The following is a 17,600-nucleotide window of genomic DNA, read 5'->3' on the forward strand; positions in this document are numbered from 1 at the left end:
CAACCAGGGTTACAGTAGGCCCCGCCCGGCCCCGGGCTGGAAGCACCCCGCGGAGCCAGGGGAGGGGCACGTGCAGCTTGTCCAGCAGGCGCCCGCTCCTCGCCGCCTGGCACTCACCACCCGCCCGCACACAAAGCCCGCTCGGCGCGCTCGGCGCTCGGCTCCTCAGGCCTGTGCCGCTGCGCTCCGCCTGCGGCTTCCTGGTTGGGCGCCAGGGCCCGGGCAGGCAGCAGGCGTCGAGCGGCTGAGCGCATCGAACCGCCGCGGGCGGGGGCGCAAGGGGAGGAGTGGGCCGCGGGGGGGGGGGGGGGGGGGGGGGGTGGAGGAAGCGGCCTGGCGCTGAGGAGGGAGCAATTGAATTTCAAACACAAACAACCGCACGAGCGCGCCCCGAGCCGAGCGTTGCCCACCGCGCCCGCCCCGTCCGAGCGGCGAGCGGGCGCAGACGCCGTGGCTGCTCCGGAGCTCGCGCCGGGGGCCACCATCGAGGCGGGGGCCGCGCGAGGGCCGGAGCGCAGCGGCGCCACAACCGCCGCACGCGCAAACTTGGGCTCGCGCTTCCCGGCTCGGCGCGGAGCCCGGGGCGCCCGCGGCCCCGCCATGTCGCGATCCAACCGGCAGAAGGAGTACAAATGCGGGGACCTGGTGTTCGCGAAGATGAAGGGATACCCACACTGGCCGGCCCGGGTGAGCAGCAGTAGGGCCATCGCGGGCCGGGGTGCGGTTGCATAACGCTCGGGAGGGCACGGGCGCCGAGCGCCGAGCGGGCGGAGCGGCAGGGGCATCGGGCCTGCTCGCCGGGTCGGAGCCCACCGCCGCTTACATAACGGAGGCGGCGGGGGCCGGCAGCTGGCGGGCGGCGCCGCGTGCTCGGTCGGCCCGCATCCCTCCCACCGGCCGAGGCTTCGGGCGCACGGTCGGGCAGCGGCCCGGCCGCGACTCCCAACCCCTTCCGGGAGCCCCGTCTGAGCCCCAGATCTCCGTTGATGGCTGGGCAAACGGTTGTGAAGGGTCTCCGTCCGCGGAGGGTGAAGTGGGGGTAGAGCTGGCGTCTAGCAAACTTTCTTGGAGTGTTTGGTAGGAGGTCTGAAGTTGGGAGGGTCGTGGAGGGGTTGGGGGAGACTTAAGAAATGGTCTGCCCTGGCTGGGGTAACTCGGCCACAACCCGTTGCTGGCCCCGCAGCTCTACGAGAACACCCCTCCATATGCCGCCAGCTCAGGTTTGGAACTGTAGGCAGCAGGGCCCCGTGCGCTTGGGAAATGCAGTGCAGATCGCCTTGGTGAGGCGGGGGGGTTGTTGGGAGATGGAGTTGCCTCGACCTCCCACCAGTGAGCGTCCCCAGCCAAGAGGGCCCGTGTCAGCCATGTGGTGGTTTTATCCCGCCAACAGAAGGGCCTTCCCCCTCCAGCACCTGGCCAGGTGGGAGGGTGGGGCCGAAAGCCTGATGTGTTTATCATCTTTCCTCCAAGGAAAAGGTTAAGTGAGTGTGTGGGTGCTTCTGGCAACTTTTCAAAGTGAGTGTAGAGGGGCCCTTGGTACTGGGTGAGGGCATGACTCAGCCCCTTAAGGTGTGGGACTTGTGTAAAGTGAAATCTAGGGCAGAAAGACCTGAAGGGGAGGGGTCTTGAGCAGGATTGCCTTAAGGCTTTGGCTTTTCCAGTATGGCTGACTGTTCATCTGGCTCGGTACTACTCTGAGCCTGGGAAGTTCCTCCGTGCTCTCTTGGTTACTCTTCAGGGTTTCAGCCCAAATGGATCATTGAGAAAACCCAAGCAGCCCTCCATACTCTCTCCCCCTCCCAAGGAGTGTGTCCAATCCCACTTGCCCAAGATCCTTGCGCTGTGAGGCTTTCAATTGGGTCAAATGAGGCCTGGCCTCTGGCTTGGGAGTGGAGTGCAGGGAGAAGCCAGACTCTTTCCAGAGCCTTAGAAGGGCCTCAAGGGCCTGACTGAAGCTAGGCAGTGTGTGTGTCATGTGAACGCTCATGTACTTTACTCTGCACCCTCGGATCCACTGGGTTCCTGGCCCAGATGCCGAGGATTAATGGTCAGGGCAAGTATTGAACCCAGGTCTCTACTGCTTCTCCTTGCTGGGGATGAGACAAAGTTCAGTAGTAAGCTATGTCCGAAGAAGGAGAAATAGTTATAAAATGGGGATTTGGGGATCTTCTGGTATCTTATTCCCGGAGACCTACTGCCCCATGAGAGAGCCCCTCTGATTTCTGGTGGCCTTTGGACAGGGATACTATCCATTTCTTTTCTTTATGAACTTCTTCCAGGACAGAAGGGGAATCATCTTCTTTCTCTATTGAGGCCTGGATCTTTGAGATACAGTTGTGAATGCACCCCAACACTTGGCCTGGCTTGGTTGTGACACTTAAGGGGAGGGGTACACCCAGGGCTGTCACTTCTTCAAGACATTCCCCTTGGCTCCCAAAGGACAAAACTGAGTCTGTCTTCCCCACCTTCAACTCCTTAGAACCTGTCTTAGCTCTTCCTGAGTTGGAGTCTGAAGCCTGATGGCTGGCTGCTCCAGGGTGTAACCAGAATCTTCGGTCACGATGCAGGCCACCACGTGCACCTTGTGTCCTCAGTTCCTGCTTCTGGGGACCTGGGTGACTGAGAAAAGACTAAAGGCCCCAGAGTTTGAGATTGAAGTCATAGAGGCCACATGGTAGCAGGGCCTGGCTGGAAGAATGTGTTATGACCCCATCTTCCCTTCTTCCTTCTTCCTGCCTAACTTCCTGGAGGATCTGCAGGCACTTAACAAGGAACCACCCGAGCCCTGAGACCCCCACCCGAGCCCTGGGTGCCTTTCTTCTCTCTCCCAGTCCTGGAGAAGCTCCTGAGTAGCCCAGAGTCTCCCTCCATTTCTCCCGACTCTTCCCTTTTCTGCCTTTGGGCTTGCCACACTTGCAGCCCAGTTGTCTGAGCTGTCTGCTGTCCTGGACATTCTGGTTCCCCTAGGTCAAGTCAGCCAGGCCCTGGGTGTGGTGGTCAGCTAGTATGTTCTTAGCTGTGCTCAGCCCTCCTAAATGCCCGAGGATCTTGGACCTGCTTGTGCTCTGAGCGCATGGTGCTCAGTTCTCCCTGCTCCTCTGAACCCTGCAAATGGCTTCGAAGGCCTCTGGCCTGGACTGGATGGGATTTCTGATGCTTAGGGCCTGTCTGATAGAGGCAGGCAAATGCAGAGGAGTGGGCCGGAATGGTTAAGAAGTCTCAGAATCCTTCCTGTTGGCCAGAGGAGGAAGTGTGGTAGGGTCCCCAACACGTCTGGCCCCACCCTGACTTACTTTCCTTTGACTCACTGACTTTAGTCACAGTGTGGATATAAAGTCACCACCTGGGAGACAGCTTCAGGACAGACTTAATAGCCTCACTTACTATGGAAGAACTGCCCTTCACATCCAAGTTCCAGGAAAGAGTTCCTTTGTAGCTGGAGGGGTAGGGGTGCTGCCCCGAAGTGATTTCTCTTTTGTAGGGGGAGGGGGCTGGAAATTCTGTTGAGCAGAAAGCACTCCCATCCCCCAATCCTACCTGTTACACCTATATAAAATGGTTAGGGTTAAGGTTGGCAAACGAGTCTTAAGGAAGAGGCCCATCTGTTCTCATTCCTCCACACCCAACCTTTATGTGGCTGGGAGTTGGCAGGACTGGTGGAGTTGGTATGTCTCATTCCATCCAGTCTTGTTTCTGGGACTGGGCAGCTAGAGGCTTCCTGGGTCCCCTGCCACACGATTTAGAGTCTGCCTGTTGTTTGCTCTCCTTGGGAAGCTGGGGTGTCCAGTTTCAGTCTGTTCTTGGAGAGAGCCTCGAGCCTAACCCTTCCTCCATCCCTTCCTTTTGGAGTCTCCTCTTCCCTTTCATTAAACGTGAGTTACCAGACTGGAAGCACAGCAATGCCCTCCCTGCCTTGGGTATGGGCGCTCCCCCGGCTCCCTCCCGGGCATAGGTATCAGGCCTCTGAGAGAGCCTTTGCTACCATCGTAGTTTGCTAGTCTCCTGGGATCTCTTAAGCCCTGGAGGCCCTCTTTCTTTTCTCTCTCTCTCTCTCTCTCTCTCTCTCCCTCTCCCTCTCTCCCTCCCCTCCTCTCCCCCCCCAGAAGAGGGAGGGGACTGATAGCCAGAGGCAGGTATCCTGTCCAGCTCCTCCCCTGTCCCCACCCCTTAGAGCATGCGCCCCGCCCTGCCCCCACTCCCATTAGTCCTAGTTTGGTTTCACGTACAGCCTAAAACCTGCGTGCCAGATTACGGGCCTAGGGGGTGGGGTGCGTGTTTAGTATCCCCTCCTCCCCAATCCTGGATGGAAGGCCTGGGGGGAGGGGTGGTCACATTCCTGGTTGCTGAGTGGCCCCGGGGGGAGGGGTTGAGTTGTCATAGTGATGGGGATCACGGTTGTGGGGGAGCTGCATGCCTTTCCACCAGGTTCCCACACCCCAGCATCTCCTGATTGTTGGGCTGGGCCTAGTTTGAGTTGTGCCTTCCCAGAGGGAGGGGCTGGACCGAAGTCCCCAGAGGCCACGGGGCAAGGGGGAGGGGCCCAGCGGCCTAATGACTTCCAAGTCTAGGGCAAGACGCTCTTCCGAGTCATGCCCACTCAGCTCATTCTAGTCACTCAGCCTCCCTGTCTCCCTAGTACTCCCAGTTGCACCCTCCTCTCTAGTCACTGCCTTGGCCTGTCTCTTGGGTTTGGGTCTGCAGCCCCAGTCAACATGGCCACCTGGCCTCCGGGAGGAGGGCGGGCATCTGGGGTTGTTGCAAGGATTGCTGGGAGTTGTAGTCCCCTGTCCCAACAGTTTGGCTTGGCCTGGGCTTCCAAGACTTAATCTGAGACTGGCCAACGGTCCTCTCTTGATTTCAAACTTGACCTTGGACCTCAGCACTTTCTGCCTTTACTGCAGACTGCCTCCAGGGTCATAGGGCAAGGGATCTCCTCAAGAAATTAGGCTGAGATTGAAAAGATGTCTCGCTGTTTAAGAGCACTGGCTGCTCTTCCATTAGGACCCGGGCTTCTATTCCCATCTACATGACTGCTCATAAAAACCTGTGCTCCAGTCTCAGAATCTGACACCCTTAGGCATTCATGAGGTACACAGAAATAACCTTTGGGGGAAAACAAATATACACACAAAAAAATACATACATACATACATATATATTGGTTTTTCGAGACAGGGTTTCTCTGTCCTGGAACTCACTCTGTAGCCCAGGCTGGCCTCAAACTCACTGAGATCCGCCTGCCTCTGCCTCCCAAGTGCTGGGATTAAAGGCACACTGTGTCACCACTGCCAGGCAATAAATGATTTATTTTATTTTATTTTAGAAAATTAGAGCTGGATGGTAGTGGCACAGACTTTTAATTCCAATTCTGGAATTTTAATTCATTCTGGAGGCAGAGGCAGGTGGATCTCTTAGTTCTAGGACAGCCATGGCTACACAAAGAAACACTGTCTCAAAAACCAAAAAAAGGAAAGTAATTGGGCTTGAATTCCGGTCCTTATTATAATGTGCCATGTTTTTCTTTGGAACGGCATTCTTTTCTGCACTCAGTCTCCCCATCTGTAAAGCAGGTTTGACTTATTTTTCAAGACCAGCTTGGTCTACAGAGTCAGTTATGTAATGGCCCTGGGGAAGGGGGGACCCCGACTCTGTCATTGAGAAGAGGTGGGCTGTGGTCATGAGAAAGCATTGGAAGAGCTGAGATGCTTTGATTGACATTTCATAATTGGAGATGGGTATGTTGGCATGTTAGGAGGCGAGGTAGGAGGATCTTGAGTTGGAGGCCAGCCTGGGCTACATAGCAAGGCACTGTGACAAAACATCAAAGGTGACAGCATTGGGCTTGAGGGTGGCAGAGGTAATGGCACTTTGGCCAGGATTGGACACTGGAGAATATGTTCTCTGGTGAAGGGGAGTGAGGTAGTCCTGGGTTAGGCTCTCCTGTCTGATTTCATTTGGACAAGTTGTACTAAGAATGTTTTGCAAATTAGGTAATCTCTGGAGTCCTGTTATGCCTGGCTTTATACAAATGTCACCTTGCCCCAGAATGAAGGCCTTGGGACTCAAGTTCACATTTTCTCTCCCTTCCTTGCCCTAGATTGATGAGATGCCTGAGGCGGCTGTGAAATCAACAGCCAACAAATACCAAGTCTTTTTCTTTGGGACCCACGAGACGTGAGTGAGGGGCCAGTGGGATGCAGGTGGAACACTATTTTAGGAAAGGGGGGTGATAGTTGTTCTTGTCTGGCGTTTAGCTTGGGAACAGCTTGGGGCTTGAGAGCACAGCCTCCTATCTCTCACCAGGGCATTCCTGGGCCCCAAAGACCTCTTCCCTTACGAGGAATCCAAGGAGAAGTTTGGCAAGCCCAACAAGAGGAAAGGGTTCAGCGAGGGACTGTGGGAGATCGAGAACAACCCTACAGTCAAGGCCTCTGGCTACCAGGTGAGCAATTAGTTGCCCCCTCAAAGCCCTGGAAAGAGGTGTATTGTGGGCTCCAGGAGCCTTGCCCACAGGCAATGCTTAGTCTTCAGAATCTCAGGGCCTTTGGGGTGGTAGAGGCGGGACTTGTTGCCAGAGGGACCTGGGGGTGCGGGGTGACTTAGAGTTAGGGTCACGGTCAGTGGCTTTGAGGGCAAGAGTAGGGTGGAGGCGGTAAGTAGGGTAAGCCTTTGTTGGGCCCATCATTAGTAAGAGGACATGGCCTTCCAAGAGGAGGTTCTTGTGAGCCGGGCAGGACAAGGCGGGAGGGCGGGGGGAGCGGGGGTCGTGGGGAATGGGTCCCAGATCCCTTTGGGAGAAGTTGACCCGAGGTTTTGCCTCCTGCTCCAGCCCTCCCCCCTCCTGCACAGAGCCCTGCCTGCCCGGCCTGTGGGTTAACCCCAGGGCTAATCCAACAGAGGTGGGTCTCAAAACACTTGTGAGACTGGGCACCTGGGTGGGGGTGGGGGAGAGGTGGGCAAAAGAAGGAGTGAGTGTCTAAGGGGGTGGTTGGGGGGACTAGTCTCTGGTGCCACTCAGCCTCTGATGTCTCCGCCACAGTCCTCCCAGAAAAAGAGTTGTGTGGAAGAGCCCGGGTTGGAGCCGGAAGTCCCTGAGGGTGATGGCGATAAGAAAGGCAATGCAGAGGGCAGCAGTGATGAGGAAGGGAAGCTGGTCATCGATGAGCCAACCAAGGAGAAGAATGAGAAGGGGGTGCTGAAGAGGAGAGCAGGGGACATGCTAGAGGTAACTGCCAGGATGGGCCCTGCAGCATTTTCTGTGGCTCTGTCTTGGGGCCCTGAGTCTGAGGTATATAAATCCAGTCCGCAGTTTCTGGGAGTCCAACTGAGAACGGACACAGGCCTTCTGGGTAGCAGAGGGTGGCAGGACAGCATCACCCTGGAAAGAGGCATGGAGGCACAGTGGGATTAGCCCCTGTTTCTAGCCTCAGTTGACATCCTCTGATAATCTGCCTAGGACTCCCCTAAACGTCCCAAGGAGTCGGGAGACCATGAAGAGGGTAAGGAGATGGCGACCTTGGAGGGAGAGAGGCCCCTACCAGTAGAGATGGAGAAGAACAGCACCCCCTCTGAGCCAGACTCTGGCCGGGGACCTCCTCAAGATGAAGAGGAGGAGGAGGAGGAGGAGGAAGAGGAAGAGGAGGATACCAAGGAAGAGGCTGAAGCCCAGGGCGTCAGAGATGATGAGAGGTGAGTGAGCTACCTTGGCAGTGGGCTGGGAGGGCTCAGCCACTGATGGAGAGGAGGAGGATGCAGAGAAGGGCCTGCAGTAGTCAGCCTTTCTGGAGGCTGGGTGGGCTCTCCCTGAAGACCTGCACTGGCTGGGGTAAGGCCAGGCCAAGGCCACACCATTAACCCTTCTCCCTCCAACCCTCCCCTGCAGCCTGTAGCCACCAATGTTTCAAGAGGAGCCCCTGCCCCGTTCCTGCTGCTGTCTGGGTGCTACTGGGGAAACTGGCCATGGCCTGCAAACTGGGAACACTTTTCCCACCCATCCCACTCTCCTCCTTCACTCACTTTCTTGTTTTTTTAAGCCCACCTCTTGAGATTGGCTTGGCCCTCCCCTCCAGGTCCCTATACCCTAGGACCTGAGTCTGGGCCCTGGGCTGAGATGGGGCCGTTCTATCTCCTTAGCCTTGTCTCCTCGGGCTTGTTTTGGGCTGGGCTGTTAACCCACCTCTTGACACCTCTGCCCTCCTGCAGGCGTTCTAGACCTTGGGCTGGGTTGGGGCAGGAGTGGGCTGATGATGGACTATGAACTTGAGCGTGGGTTCTGGGGGATGTCTCCTGAGATCCTGTCTCTTGCTCCCACACCTATTTTCCCATCTGCCTAAATCCAAGCAAAGGGGACACTATGTAGGAGAGAGGCTCCTGTCCATAAATCCTTGGTGATTTTGAGAGCATTTTTCCCCCTGACCCCAGGGTTCAAGGAATTGTAGTTTAACATCAAGACTTTGGAGTTTCCAAGTGGTTAGGGCCAAGGACCTGGAGAGAGCTGATAATCTGAAGGGTTGACTTATCATTTGCATTGAGTAAATGTCTCTCTTTAGATCTCAGGTCAGAGAATGGGGTAACGTGGGGAGACCCTGCTGCCTTCTTCCCTCTTCCCACAATGCTCAAGGCCAGCCTCTAGTCAGATATATCACCCAGACATAAAGGAAAAGACACATTTTTTAGGAAATGTTTTTAATAAAAGAAAATTACAAAAAAGGAAAAAAAACAAACAACCTGTTAATCCCAACCCTTTGTGTGCCCCCCATACTGACCCTTTTCCGAGGTGCACTGAGAGGGTCCCCTTGTGTTGGAGTTGATGACTCTTCGGAGCTGGGGCTTGCTGTTCTTCCAGAGTTGGTCCTCTGGTGGTATCACACGTCCAGTTTGCAGCCCACCGAATACAGGAAAAGTGCTCTCCCAGCCTCTTCCGGGCTTTCTTCTGCCCCTTCCTTCTCTGTCTTTACTCCTACCCCTCCCTTGGGCTCTGAAGCAAACTTGCCGACTGTAGCTTTGGAAGTGTAGCTGAGAACCATGGACAGTTTGAGTTCTAGGAAAATAAAGCCGTTGACTACTCTCCTGGGTTCCGACTGATTCTTTGCACTGTCTGGGTCACTGAGGAGGGAAGGGAAACAAGTGACCTCCTCCTCCTCCTCGGGTTAAAGGAGGGACCGCATCTCCTTTCCCACACAAGGCTACAGAAACCACACCATCCAGTCTACCCTTGCGATGAATGTTTTGCCCACATTTATGTATGTGCACCACCTGCAAGCCTGGTACCTGAGGAGGTCAGAAGAGGCCATTGGGTCTCTGGAACTGGAGTTAAGGGTGGTTGTAAGTCACTATGTGGGTTCTGGTAACCAAAGCCAAGTCCTCCGCAAGAACAGGAACAGCAACTGCTTTTTGAGCCAGGTGTGGTAGCACAGATCTGTATTCTCAGCAGTGGGAAGGCAGAAGGATCACACGTTCAGTTCCAGCCTGGGTTTTATGAAAAAGACTGTCTGACACCCCACCCCACCCTGCTCCCCAGTCACGTACACACAAGAAAACTGGCTTAAGAAATAGGGTTTAAAGCCAGGTGGTAGTGGAACACACCTTTAATCCCAGCACTGGGGAAGCAGAGGCAGGTAGATCAGCCTACCAGGTCTACAGAGCAAGTTCCAGGACAGGCTCCAAAGCTACAGAGGAACCCCGTCTGGAAAAACCAAAGAAAAAAGAAATGGGGTTTAAGTGGCTAAGGATATATATGTAAAGACACACAAACCTCATTTGGTAGAGTGCCTAGTGTGCATAAATCAGAAGCCCTGGATTTAGTCCCCAAGCAAAAAGGTGTCATGGATACATGCCTGTAATCCCTAATACACTGGAGATGGAGGCAGGAGGACCAGTTTATACTTGCCACACAAGCCAGACAATGTCAATTTTCTCCCAGAGACCAAAAAAGCTGGATGTATTAGGCAGATGCAGAGAGTAGACTCATCTCTTCATCTGTCACCTGCCTCAATGTGGAAGGAGAAAAGTGATTTTTTCTAACTATCGTAGGTATGTGGTGGCCCAAGGGCCTGCACTCATGCCTATACAAATTATTTTTCTTTCAGAGCTGAGGACTGAAAACCAGGGCCTTTGCTGAGTTAAATCCCTAACCCTACTAAGTAAATAAATGGTTATTTGTTTGTTTGGTTTTTTTTTTTTTTTTTGAGACAGGGTTTCTCTGTGTAGCTTTGCGCCTTTCCTGCTTGGTAGACCAGGCTGGCCTCGAACTCACGAAGATCCGCCTGCCTCTGCCTCCTGAGTGCTGGGATTAAAAGACAGTTTGTAAGAAAAACATCAAAACCCAAACGCACACTATATGGTAATTGGAGAGCTGATTTAGCCGTTAAAGAGCAGAGGACCTGGGTTCAGTTGCCAGCACCTACACTGGCCCAGAACCATCCATAACTTCAGCTCCAAGGGATCTTATACCCTTTGCTGACCTCCCTGGGTACCAGGCACACATGTGGTACATATACATGGAGGCAAAATACTCCTACATCTTTTTATTACATTTTACTTTGTGTGCTTCTGTGAAGATCAAAGGACAATTTATAGGAATCAGTTTTTCTTTCCCTCATGTGGGACCCAGGATTGAGCCCAGATCATCAGGCTTGTAGGTGCCTTAACCTACTGAGCTATCTGAGCAGCCCAATAAAGTCACCTGCAGGTATGCAGCAATCTCTAGACATGCCTGGGGTATATAATACATGAGATCAGATATATACAGATGCTTGAGGACCTAGGTTCAATACCTTCCCAGTACTTCAAAAAAGAAAAAGAGATGGAGTGTGAGGACCTTCCACAAATGGTATGGAAGATGTGTGACTTTTGTCTGAGACAGTCTCGTGTAACCCAGGATACATACTAACTATACAGATGAGGATGACCTTAAACTGATCTCCCAAGTGCCGAGACTTCAGGTCTGCATAGCCATCCCTGGTTTTTGCTTTTGATAATAGGATCTCCCTATTGGTCTCAAACTCAATATCCCTTTGCCCTAGTCTCTAAATTTAGTGCTGGGGAAGAACTGAGTGTTTGGTGTGGTTCTAGAAATATCTTGGACCTTCAAGAGCAAGTCAGTAAGACTGAATAAATAATAAGGCAAGAATTATGACTTTAAAAAATATTTTTTATGTGTATGACTGCTCTATTGACTTTATGCCGGAAGTCAGATCCCACTAGAGATGGTTGTGAGCCACCATGTGGTTGCTGGGAATTGAACTCAGGACCCCTGGAAGGGCAGCTGAGCCTGTTCTCTAGCCCATGACTTGATTTCAAAGTTCACTTGAAGGTCTGCAGATGGCTTGGCAGTTGCAGAGGATCCTGGTTTGGTTCCCAGCACTCACATCAGGCAGCTCACAACCGCCTGTAACTCCAGTTCAGGGCTCCCAATACCTCCGTCTTCTGGCCTTCATAGGCATTACCAGCACACATTTGGTACATATAAAATTATGAAGGCATAACTGGTGGATTTCTAAGTTCAGAACAGCCAAGGCTACACAGAGAAACCCTATCTAAAAAAAGAAAAAGAAAAAATGACACATACGCATAAAAATATTTAGAAGAAAGAATAACTGGGGAGTGCGGGTTGAGATGTAGCGGATAAGAATACTTACTGAACACACAGTAAGCCCTAGGGGTGGATTCAGTCCGGAGTACCACATAAACCAGGCTTGATGCTAACTCCAGCAGCTGGGAAGATAGGGCAGAAAGTAGCAAGTTTGAAGTGAGCCTGGGCTACATGAGACACTGTCTCAGCAAAAACAGTTGAGAAAACAGACTCCAACTCCATATTGCTGAGAAGAGGCTGGTTTAGGGATAGGACAGGCCAGCCTGCCTTCATAAGTCTCAGGCATAGAATGATCAAACTTTAGGGGTGCCGTCTCAGAGATGAGGTGGAGGTGTGAGATTAATGACACACATCTGATGCTGATGGGCTCAGGAATCCTTTCCTAGTAATACATACCCTAAGAACAAAGGCCATTTCTTCAGGGTTTTCTAGTCACTGAATAGTTCACTAACGAAGTTCCTGATACTACATACTGGGCAGGTTAGGAGGATAGCCCATCCAAAGCTCTCAATCACCATCAGACTCAGTAATGAAAAACATACTTGATCTGATCAGGGCAGGCAGGTGAGTGGTCAAGGAGCGAGCTGATCAGGACATCTGATCAGCTCAATGCTAGGCTTTGCTAGGGATGCCTGCCAGTCCACTCACTGATGGTGGGAGGGCAGGTAGGAGGTTACACGGTGGTAACCTCCCCGTATGCTCTCCTTTCCGTAGAATGATTAGCTCATCTAGTATCGGAAGGACCCACGATTATCCCTTCCTCTACAAAGGTGGGGCAGTTTTTTAATCTGCCTTGGTACCTCAAGCAGAGAAGAACAAGGACATAATGGCTGTAATCTCATCTAGAAATGGGTCCTTTGCTTTGACTAGGAAGCCCTAACCTAGAAAATGGAGCCATGTTCTCGGTGAACTCCAACTCCCAGTGGCCACCACCAGAGCACTTACAGGAAAGTACCCAGCGAATCCGCCTATCTTTCGCCTTCAATTCCCGACATGCCTCTCACCCTCGAGATTTCCTACTTTGGGCCAAATTTCCTGTTTTCAGGTCATTTTGTAGCGACGGAATACAGTTCCCAGCAGGCTGAGAGGCTGGCTGCGTTATTGAGCTTCCGCTCTGCTATTGGACTACATCTCCCAGAAATCCAGTGGGCGGAGACTGCCAGAGTAGCACCCACGTGCTAAGAGAGATTGGGAAAGGTGAGCCCGCTCGGCGCCGGTGGTCCTCAGAAGGCGGATACTCGAAGGGACTTCTTTTTCCTAGCCGTAAATTGGGGCGCAGTCCTCCTCCTTGGGTTTCTCTTTACTAGGAGGTTGGAGCTATCCTTGGATCTGGGTGAGTCCGACAGGGGAAGTCCTTGAGGCCTTGACCCGAGTGCTTGCATGGAGAAGAAAGCTCCACCGCGGAAGTGGCGCTAGCATCCGGTGGTGTGGGGAACCGAAGGGAAATATGGAGGGGGGCGTGTCCGGGCCTGCTTTCTCCTCGCAGAGCCACAGGCCTAGAGCGACTGAACCAGCCTTAAGGATTTTTTGAAACACACACACACACACACACACACACACACTCCCGTGAATCTGCGTGAACTAGGACAAGGCAAGAAGCTGCCTTGGGCCTGTTTTTCGTGTTAGTGAACAGGATCTTAATGATACTTGTGTCACTTCCTGTGTGCTTGTGAAGACCAAATAAGTTGAATTTCTCAGTCCGTTTTGGACTTGTCAGGTCCTTAGATCAGTGTGTTGGATCTGAATAGAAATATTTAAGCTCTTGTGCCCCTCTAGCATCATGGATAACACTGGGCTTTCCCCGATCTCCTACCCTGAGATGTATAAAGAAGGAGTAGCCCACTTACACAAAAATTACTTGCCCATCATATGTGAATCCCCAAGTTTGATGAACACACACCCCCCCACACACAGCACACAAAAACAGAAAACCCAGTGACGAGCTCAAGAGCAATTTCATCGCTGCTCTTAGGATTCTGTGAGATGCTGCTTAGCATGGTACCAGCTAAGCTATTTATAAAACTCACTGCATGCTAGATTAGCATTCTACATTGAGATTTTTTACTTGGTTGTTTTGATTCAGATAGGTCTCACCTTGTAGCTCAGACTAGTCTAGGTACTGTATAGGGCAAGCTGGCCTTGAACGCATAGTAATCCTTATGCTTCTGACTCCCACAGCATGAGTCATCACACTTAGCATTTTATTTTATTTTTGTTTGTTGAGACAGGGTCTCATTATGTAGTCTTGGCTGGCCCAGAACTCACTGAGATCGGCCACCCAAGTGCTGGGATAAAAGGTATGTCCTACTGCACTCATTCTTTTATTTTGGTTTTTCGAGACAGGGTTTCTCTGTGTAGCTTTGCGCCTTTTCCTGGCACTCACTTGGTAGCCCAGGCCGGCCTTGAACTCACAGAGATCCACCTGCCTCTGCCTCCCGAGTGCTGCGATTAAAGGTGTGCGCCACCACTGCCCGGCCATTTTACCATTTTTTAAAAATTGGATTCATTCATTCTTTTAAATGTGTGCTTTGCCTACATGTATGTATATGTATTACATGCATGCCTGATGCTTATAAAGGCCTGAAGAGGGCATTGGATCCTCTGGAACTAGAGTCACATGTGGTCATGAAACACCATGTGGGTTGCTGGGAATCAAACGCAGGTCCTCTGGAAGAGGAGCATGTAGGTGGAATTTTCCTGTCCCACAGCTGCTGTCAGATAATCACTCAGAGGCTTAATATAAATTATAAATGCTTGGCTGATAGCTCAGGCTTGTTATTACCTAACTCTTACTTTTAAATTAACCCATATTTCTTATCTATGCTTTGTCTTGTGGCTCATGGCTTGTTACCTCATTTTCTACATGTCCTGCTTCCTCAGCAGCTGAGTAGCATCTCCTCTGACTTCACCCTTCATCCCAGCATCCCCAGTTTGATTGTCCTGCCTAACTTTATCCTGCCTTGCTATAGGCCAATCAACTTCTTTATTAACCAATGAGAGTAATACATATTCACAGTGTACAGACGGATTATTCCACAGCAGGAACAACTGTTCTTAAATGCTGAGCTGTCTCTTTAGCTCCCTTTTTTACTTTCTGAGACAGGGTCTCACCAGATTATTCAAGGGGGTCTTGAGCTTGTGATCCTCTACATCAAGTAGCTGGAAGGCTTGGCTTAAAGCACTTTTACCAATTATTTCAGTCATCTGTTAATTTAGTCCACTGTCCGTTAGCACATACTTAGATAGGAAACTTAGGAATCAACAACCTTAGAGTGTAGCCTTGGGGTCTTTAAAGACTTAAGTCTTAGAGAAAAAGCTATCTTTAGGGAGGAGCGGGTCTTTCTTGTGTGAGGGTGTAAGTGGAATAGGTGTTAGGAGGGGACCACCAGAAAAGACTGCTTGGACACAGGTTCAGGCAGATAGAAAATCTTCACTAGCTGGCTGGTGACTGCACTGGAGTGTTTGGGATCCCAGTGTAGCCCCAAGCATTTCTCAAGGTTAGTTTTTAAGCACAAAATTACATATCCTGGGTTGACATTCTTCAGTTAACAAGAACAATTAGCCAGAAGCAGAACTACAAAACCAAAAAGAAAGGTTAGTACATTTAGAGACTTTCCCAGAACTGTGGACTTTGATAGATTAGGTCTTGGTTTTCATTTTGGCTGGTGGTACTGTCTGTGTGCTGAGTTTTATGGCCTGAATGGTACTTCCATCATGGAGTCAATTGTGTGAAGGTCTGGGGCCTGTTACATAGGTCCACTGTAAGCTGTTCTTATCCCTGCTACCACTCTGTTCACTTTGCCTCATGACTGCTTGCCTTCAGGCTGTCCTGGTGCTCTCCTCCCTGCCCTGCTGATCATGCATTCATTTAATAACTATCTAGCCGGGTGGTGGTGGCACACATCTGTAATCCCAGCACTCAGGAGGCAGAGGCAGGTGGATCTCTGTGAGTTCGAGGCCAGCCTGGTCTACAGAGCTAGTCCAGGACAGGCTCCAAAGCTACAGAGAAACCCTGTCTCAAAAAACCAAAAAAAAAAAAAAAAGTTTCTTCCTTAGTTTGAATCTTCATTCTGTTTCTCTTGACTCATAGCTGACGAAGTTTTTGAGTCTTCTGCTGCTGAGATTTCTTGCATCTAACCATGCGTCTTTCGGCCCTGCTGGCCTTGGCATCTAAAGCCACTCCCAGTTTCCACCACCGCTATGGGATGAGCCGTCCAGGCTCCCTATCAGACAAGAGGAATCCCCAATGGAGCAGCCAGTGCCCAGGGGTGGTAGAGCCCATCTCTGATGAAGACTGGCACCTATTCTGTGGAGACAGGGTGAGAACCTCAAGACAGAGTGTCAGGAAGGTGTGTGGGCAACAGTTTCCTGCCCTGTCCTCTCATCTTCCTACAGGTGGAGATCCTAGAAGGCAAGGATGCTGGGAAGCAGGGCAAAGTGGTTCAGGTCATTCGACAGCAGAACTGTGTTGTCCTGGAGGGGCTGAACACGGTGAGTGGAAGGATGATGGAGAATTGAGACGACTTCTCCATCTGTCCCCCATAAGAGCAGCATGCAAAGACAGGAAACCGGCTGAGGGGCAGATTGTACAACTGGGCCGGGCTAATCGAGCTTAGCAGTAGAAGGTAACCCTCTCACATTTTGTTTTCTGATACTGCCTTCTCTTGGACAGCATTTCCGCTATATTGGCAGAACCAAGAGTCACCGAGGGACCATGATCCCTAGTGAAGCTCCCTTGCTTCATACCCAGGTCAAGCTAGTGGACCCTGTGGACAGGCAAGCACAGAGGCCTCTGGTTAAGGGGCTTCTAACTCCAGCCCCCACAGGTGTTGGGCAGACCCATTTATTACATGAGAATGGTGTGTTGGATATGCTGGAGCTCAGGGGGTCTGCTTCCTTTTTGGGGTGGTATGTGGGGATTTTGAGACAGGGTTTCTCTGTGTAGGTCTGGCTGTCCTGGCACTCACTCTGTAGATCAAGCTGTCCTGGAACTCAGAGATTTCTCTGCCTCCTGAGTGCTCGGATTAAAATGTGTACTAACACTGCTCAGTGAGGTCTGTTTCTTGCACACAATTCTGTCAGTAACCCTGACAGAAATAAAGGGAGTGATCCAGTGTTCTCAGCCACTGCCTTCAGTTTTGGGTTGGAGGGTGGTACAGGGATCTGGCTCTAAGTTAGACTCATTTTTTTCTACTTACCAGGAAACCCACTGAGATCCAGTGGAGATTTACTGAGGAAGGAGAGCGGGTTCGAGTCTCTACAAGATCTGGGAGAATTATCCCCAAACCTGAATTTCCTAGAGCAGATGGCATTGTCCCAGAAACATGGACTGGTAAGCTGGGGATGGGCAGGAAGAAGACAGGGATGTGAGGTATGAGAGGAAAAGGGAAGTTGGGGCTAGGAATGTAGCTTGGTGGTAGAGTGCTTGCCTAGCAGTGTGCAAGGTCATGGGTTCCATCCCCAACACTGCAGGGAATAAACAGCTGGCAAACTCGTCATTTCCTTCTGACTCGACAGATGGCCCCAAGGACACATCAGTGGAAGATGCTCTAGAAAGAACTTACGTGCCCCGACTAAGGACACTAGAAGAAGATGTGATGGAGGCAATGGGGATCCAGGAGACTCGAAGACACAAGAAGGTTTATTGGTACTGAGCCTGCCTACCCAGTCTTCACCTTGAGGGTGGGGAGTCCTCTTCCTCCAGCACCAATAAAGAGCCAAGTGCAGCTGGTGTCCTGCCCCTCTTCCTTCCCCAAGTGCTCACATTTTGGGGAGCCCAGGCATGGTGCAGCTTTTCTTCTTGTCAGGACAGACTGGGTAGATGGTAGTCTTCCCAGGACAGGTCCTGCAATGTTTGGGGATAGAAACAAGGAGGATACCCCCAGTCCTTTTCCCTATTTACAGAACCAGGAGTTAAATTTTAAAAGTTTGTTTGTTTGGTTGGTTGGTTTGGTTTTTTTGAGACAAGTTTTCTCTGTATAACAGCCCTGGCTGTCCTGAAACTTAC

General features: G+C 51.6%; 2 protein-coding genes across 5 annotated transcripts; both read left to right on the forward strand.

Moving 5' to 3' along the window:
- Nucleotides 1-317: 317 nt before the first annotated feature.
- On the forward strand, nucleotides 318-9,069 carry Hdgf (heparin binding growth factor). 3 transcript variants are annotated; one of them, XM_036190711.1, is made up of 6 exons: nucleotides 318-687; nucleotides 6,098-6,174; nucleotides 6,304-6,442; nucleotides 7,040-7,225; nucleotides 7,457-7,689; nucleotides 7,883-9,069. In XM_036190711.1, exons 1-6 carry the CDS (start codon nucleotides 601-603, stop codon nucleotides 7,887-7,889), a joined length of 729 nt encoding a protein of 242 aa, XP_036046604.1. In that variant the 5' UTR covers nucleotides 318-600; the 3' UTR covers nucleotides 7,890-9,069. The 3 variants fall into 3 exon arrangements, with proteins under 3 accessions (XP_036046604.1, XP_036046605.1, XP_036046606.1); XM_036190712.1 differs by lacking the exon at nucleotides 318-687 and adding an exon at nucleotides 751-1,001; XM_036190713.1 differs by lacking the exon at nucleotides 318-687 and adding an exon at nucleotides 1,016-1,077.
- A 3,667-nt stretch (nucleotides 9,070-12,736) lies between these two features.
- On the forward strand, nucleotides 12,737-17,555 carry Mrpl24 (mitochondrial ribosomal protein L24). Of its 2 annotated transcripts, none has more exons than XM_036190513.1 (6): nucleotides 12,737-12,926; nucleotides 15,684-15,912; nucleotides 15,989-16,084; nucleotides 16,266-16,369; nucleotides 16,795-16,925; nucleotides 17,111-17,555. In XM_036190513.1, the coding sequence occupies exons 2-6, from the start codon at nucleotides 15,733-15,735 to the stop codon at nucleotides 17,245-17,247; spliced, it is 648 nt and encodes a 215-aa protein (XP_036046406.1). In that variant the 5' UTR covers nucleotides 12,737-12,926; nucleotides 15,684-15,732; the 3' UTR covers nucleotides 17,248-17,555. The 2 variants fall into 2 exon arrangements, with proteins under 2 accessions (XP_036046406.1, XP_036046407.1); XM_036190514.1 differs by having other exon boundaries at nucleotides 12,766-12,790.
- The last annotated feature ends 45 nt before the right edge of the window (nucleotides 17,556-17,600 follow it).

This window comes from Onychomys torridus, chromosome 6 (genome assembly GCF_903995425.1).
Source record: "Onychomys torridus chromosome 6, mOncTor1.1, whole genome shotgun sequence".
In the NCBI taxonomy this organism is placed as follows: domain Eukaryota; kingdom Metazoa; phylum Chordata; class Mammalia; order Rodentia; family Cricetidae; genus Onychomys; species Onychomys torridus.

Coding starts and splice junctions, on each gene's coding strand:
- Hdgf (XM_036190711.1), top strand. CDS start 601: ATGTCGCGATCCAACCGGCAGAAGGAGTACAAATGCGGGGACCTGGTG. Junction 688..6,097: donor ACCCACACTGGCCGGCCCGG/GTGAGCAGCAGT, acceptor TCCTTGCCCTAG/ATTGATGAGATGCCTGAGGC. Junction 6,443..7,039: donor TCAAGGCCTCTGGCTACCAG/GTGAGCAATTAG, acceptor TCTCCGCCACAG/TCCTCCCAGAAAAAGAGTTG.
- Mrpl24 (XM_036190513.1), top strand. CDS start 15,733: ATGCGTCTTTCGGCCCTGCTGGCCTTGGCATCTAAAGCCACTCCCAGT. Junction 15,913..15,988: donor ACCTATTCTGTGGAGACAGG/GTGAGAACCTCA, acceptor ATCTTCCTACAG/GTGGAGATCCTAGAAGGCAA. Junction 16,926..17,110: donor TGTCCCAGAAACATGGACTG/GTAAGCTGGGGA, acceptor CTGACTCGACAG/ATGGCCCCAAGGACACATCA.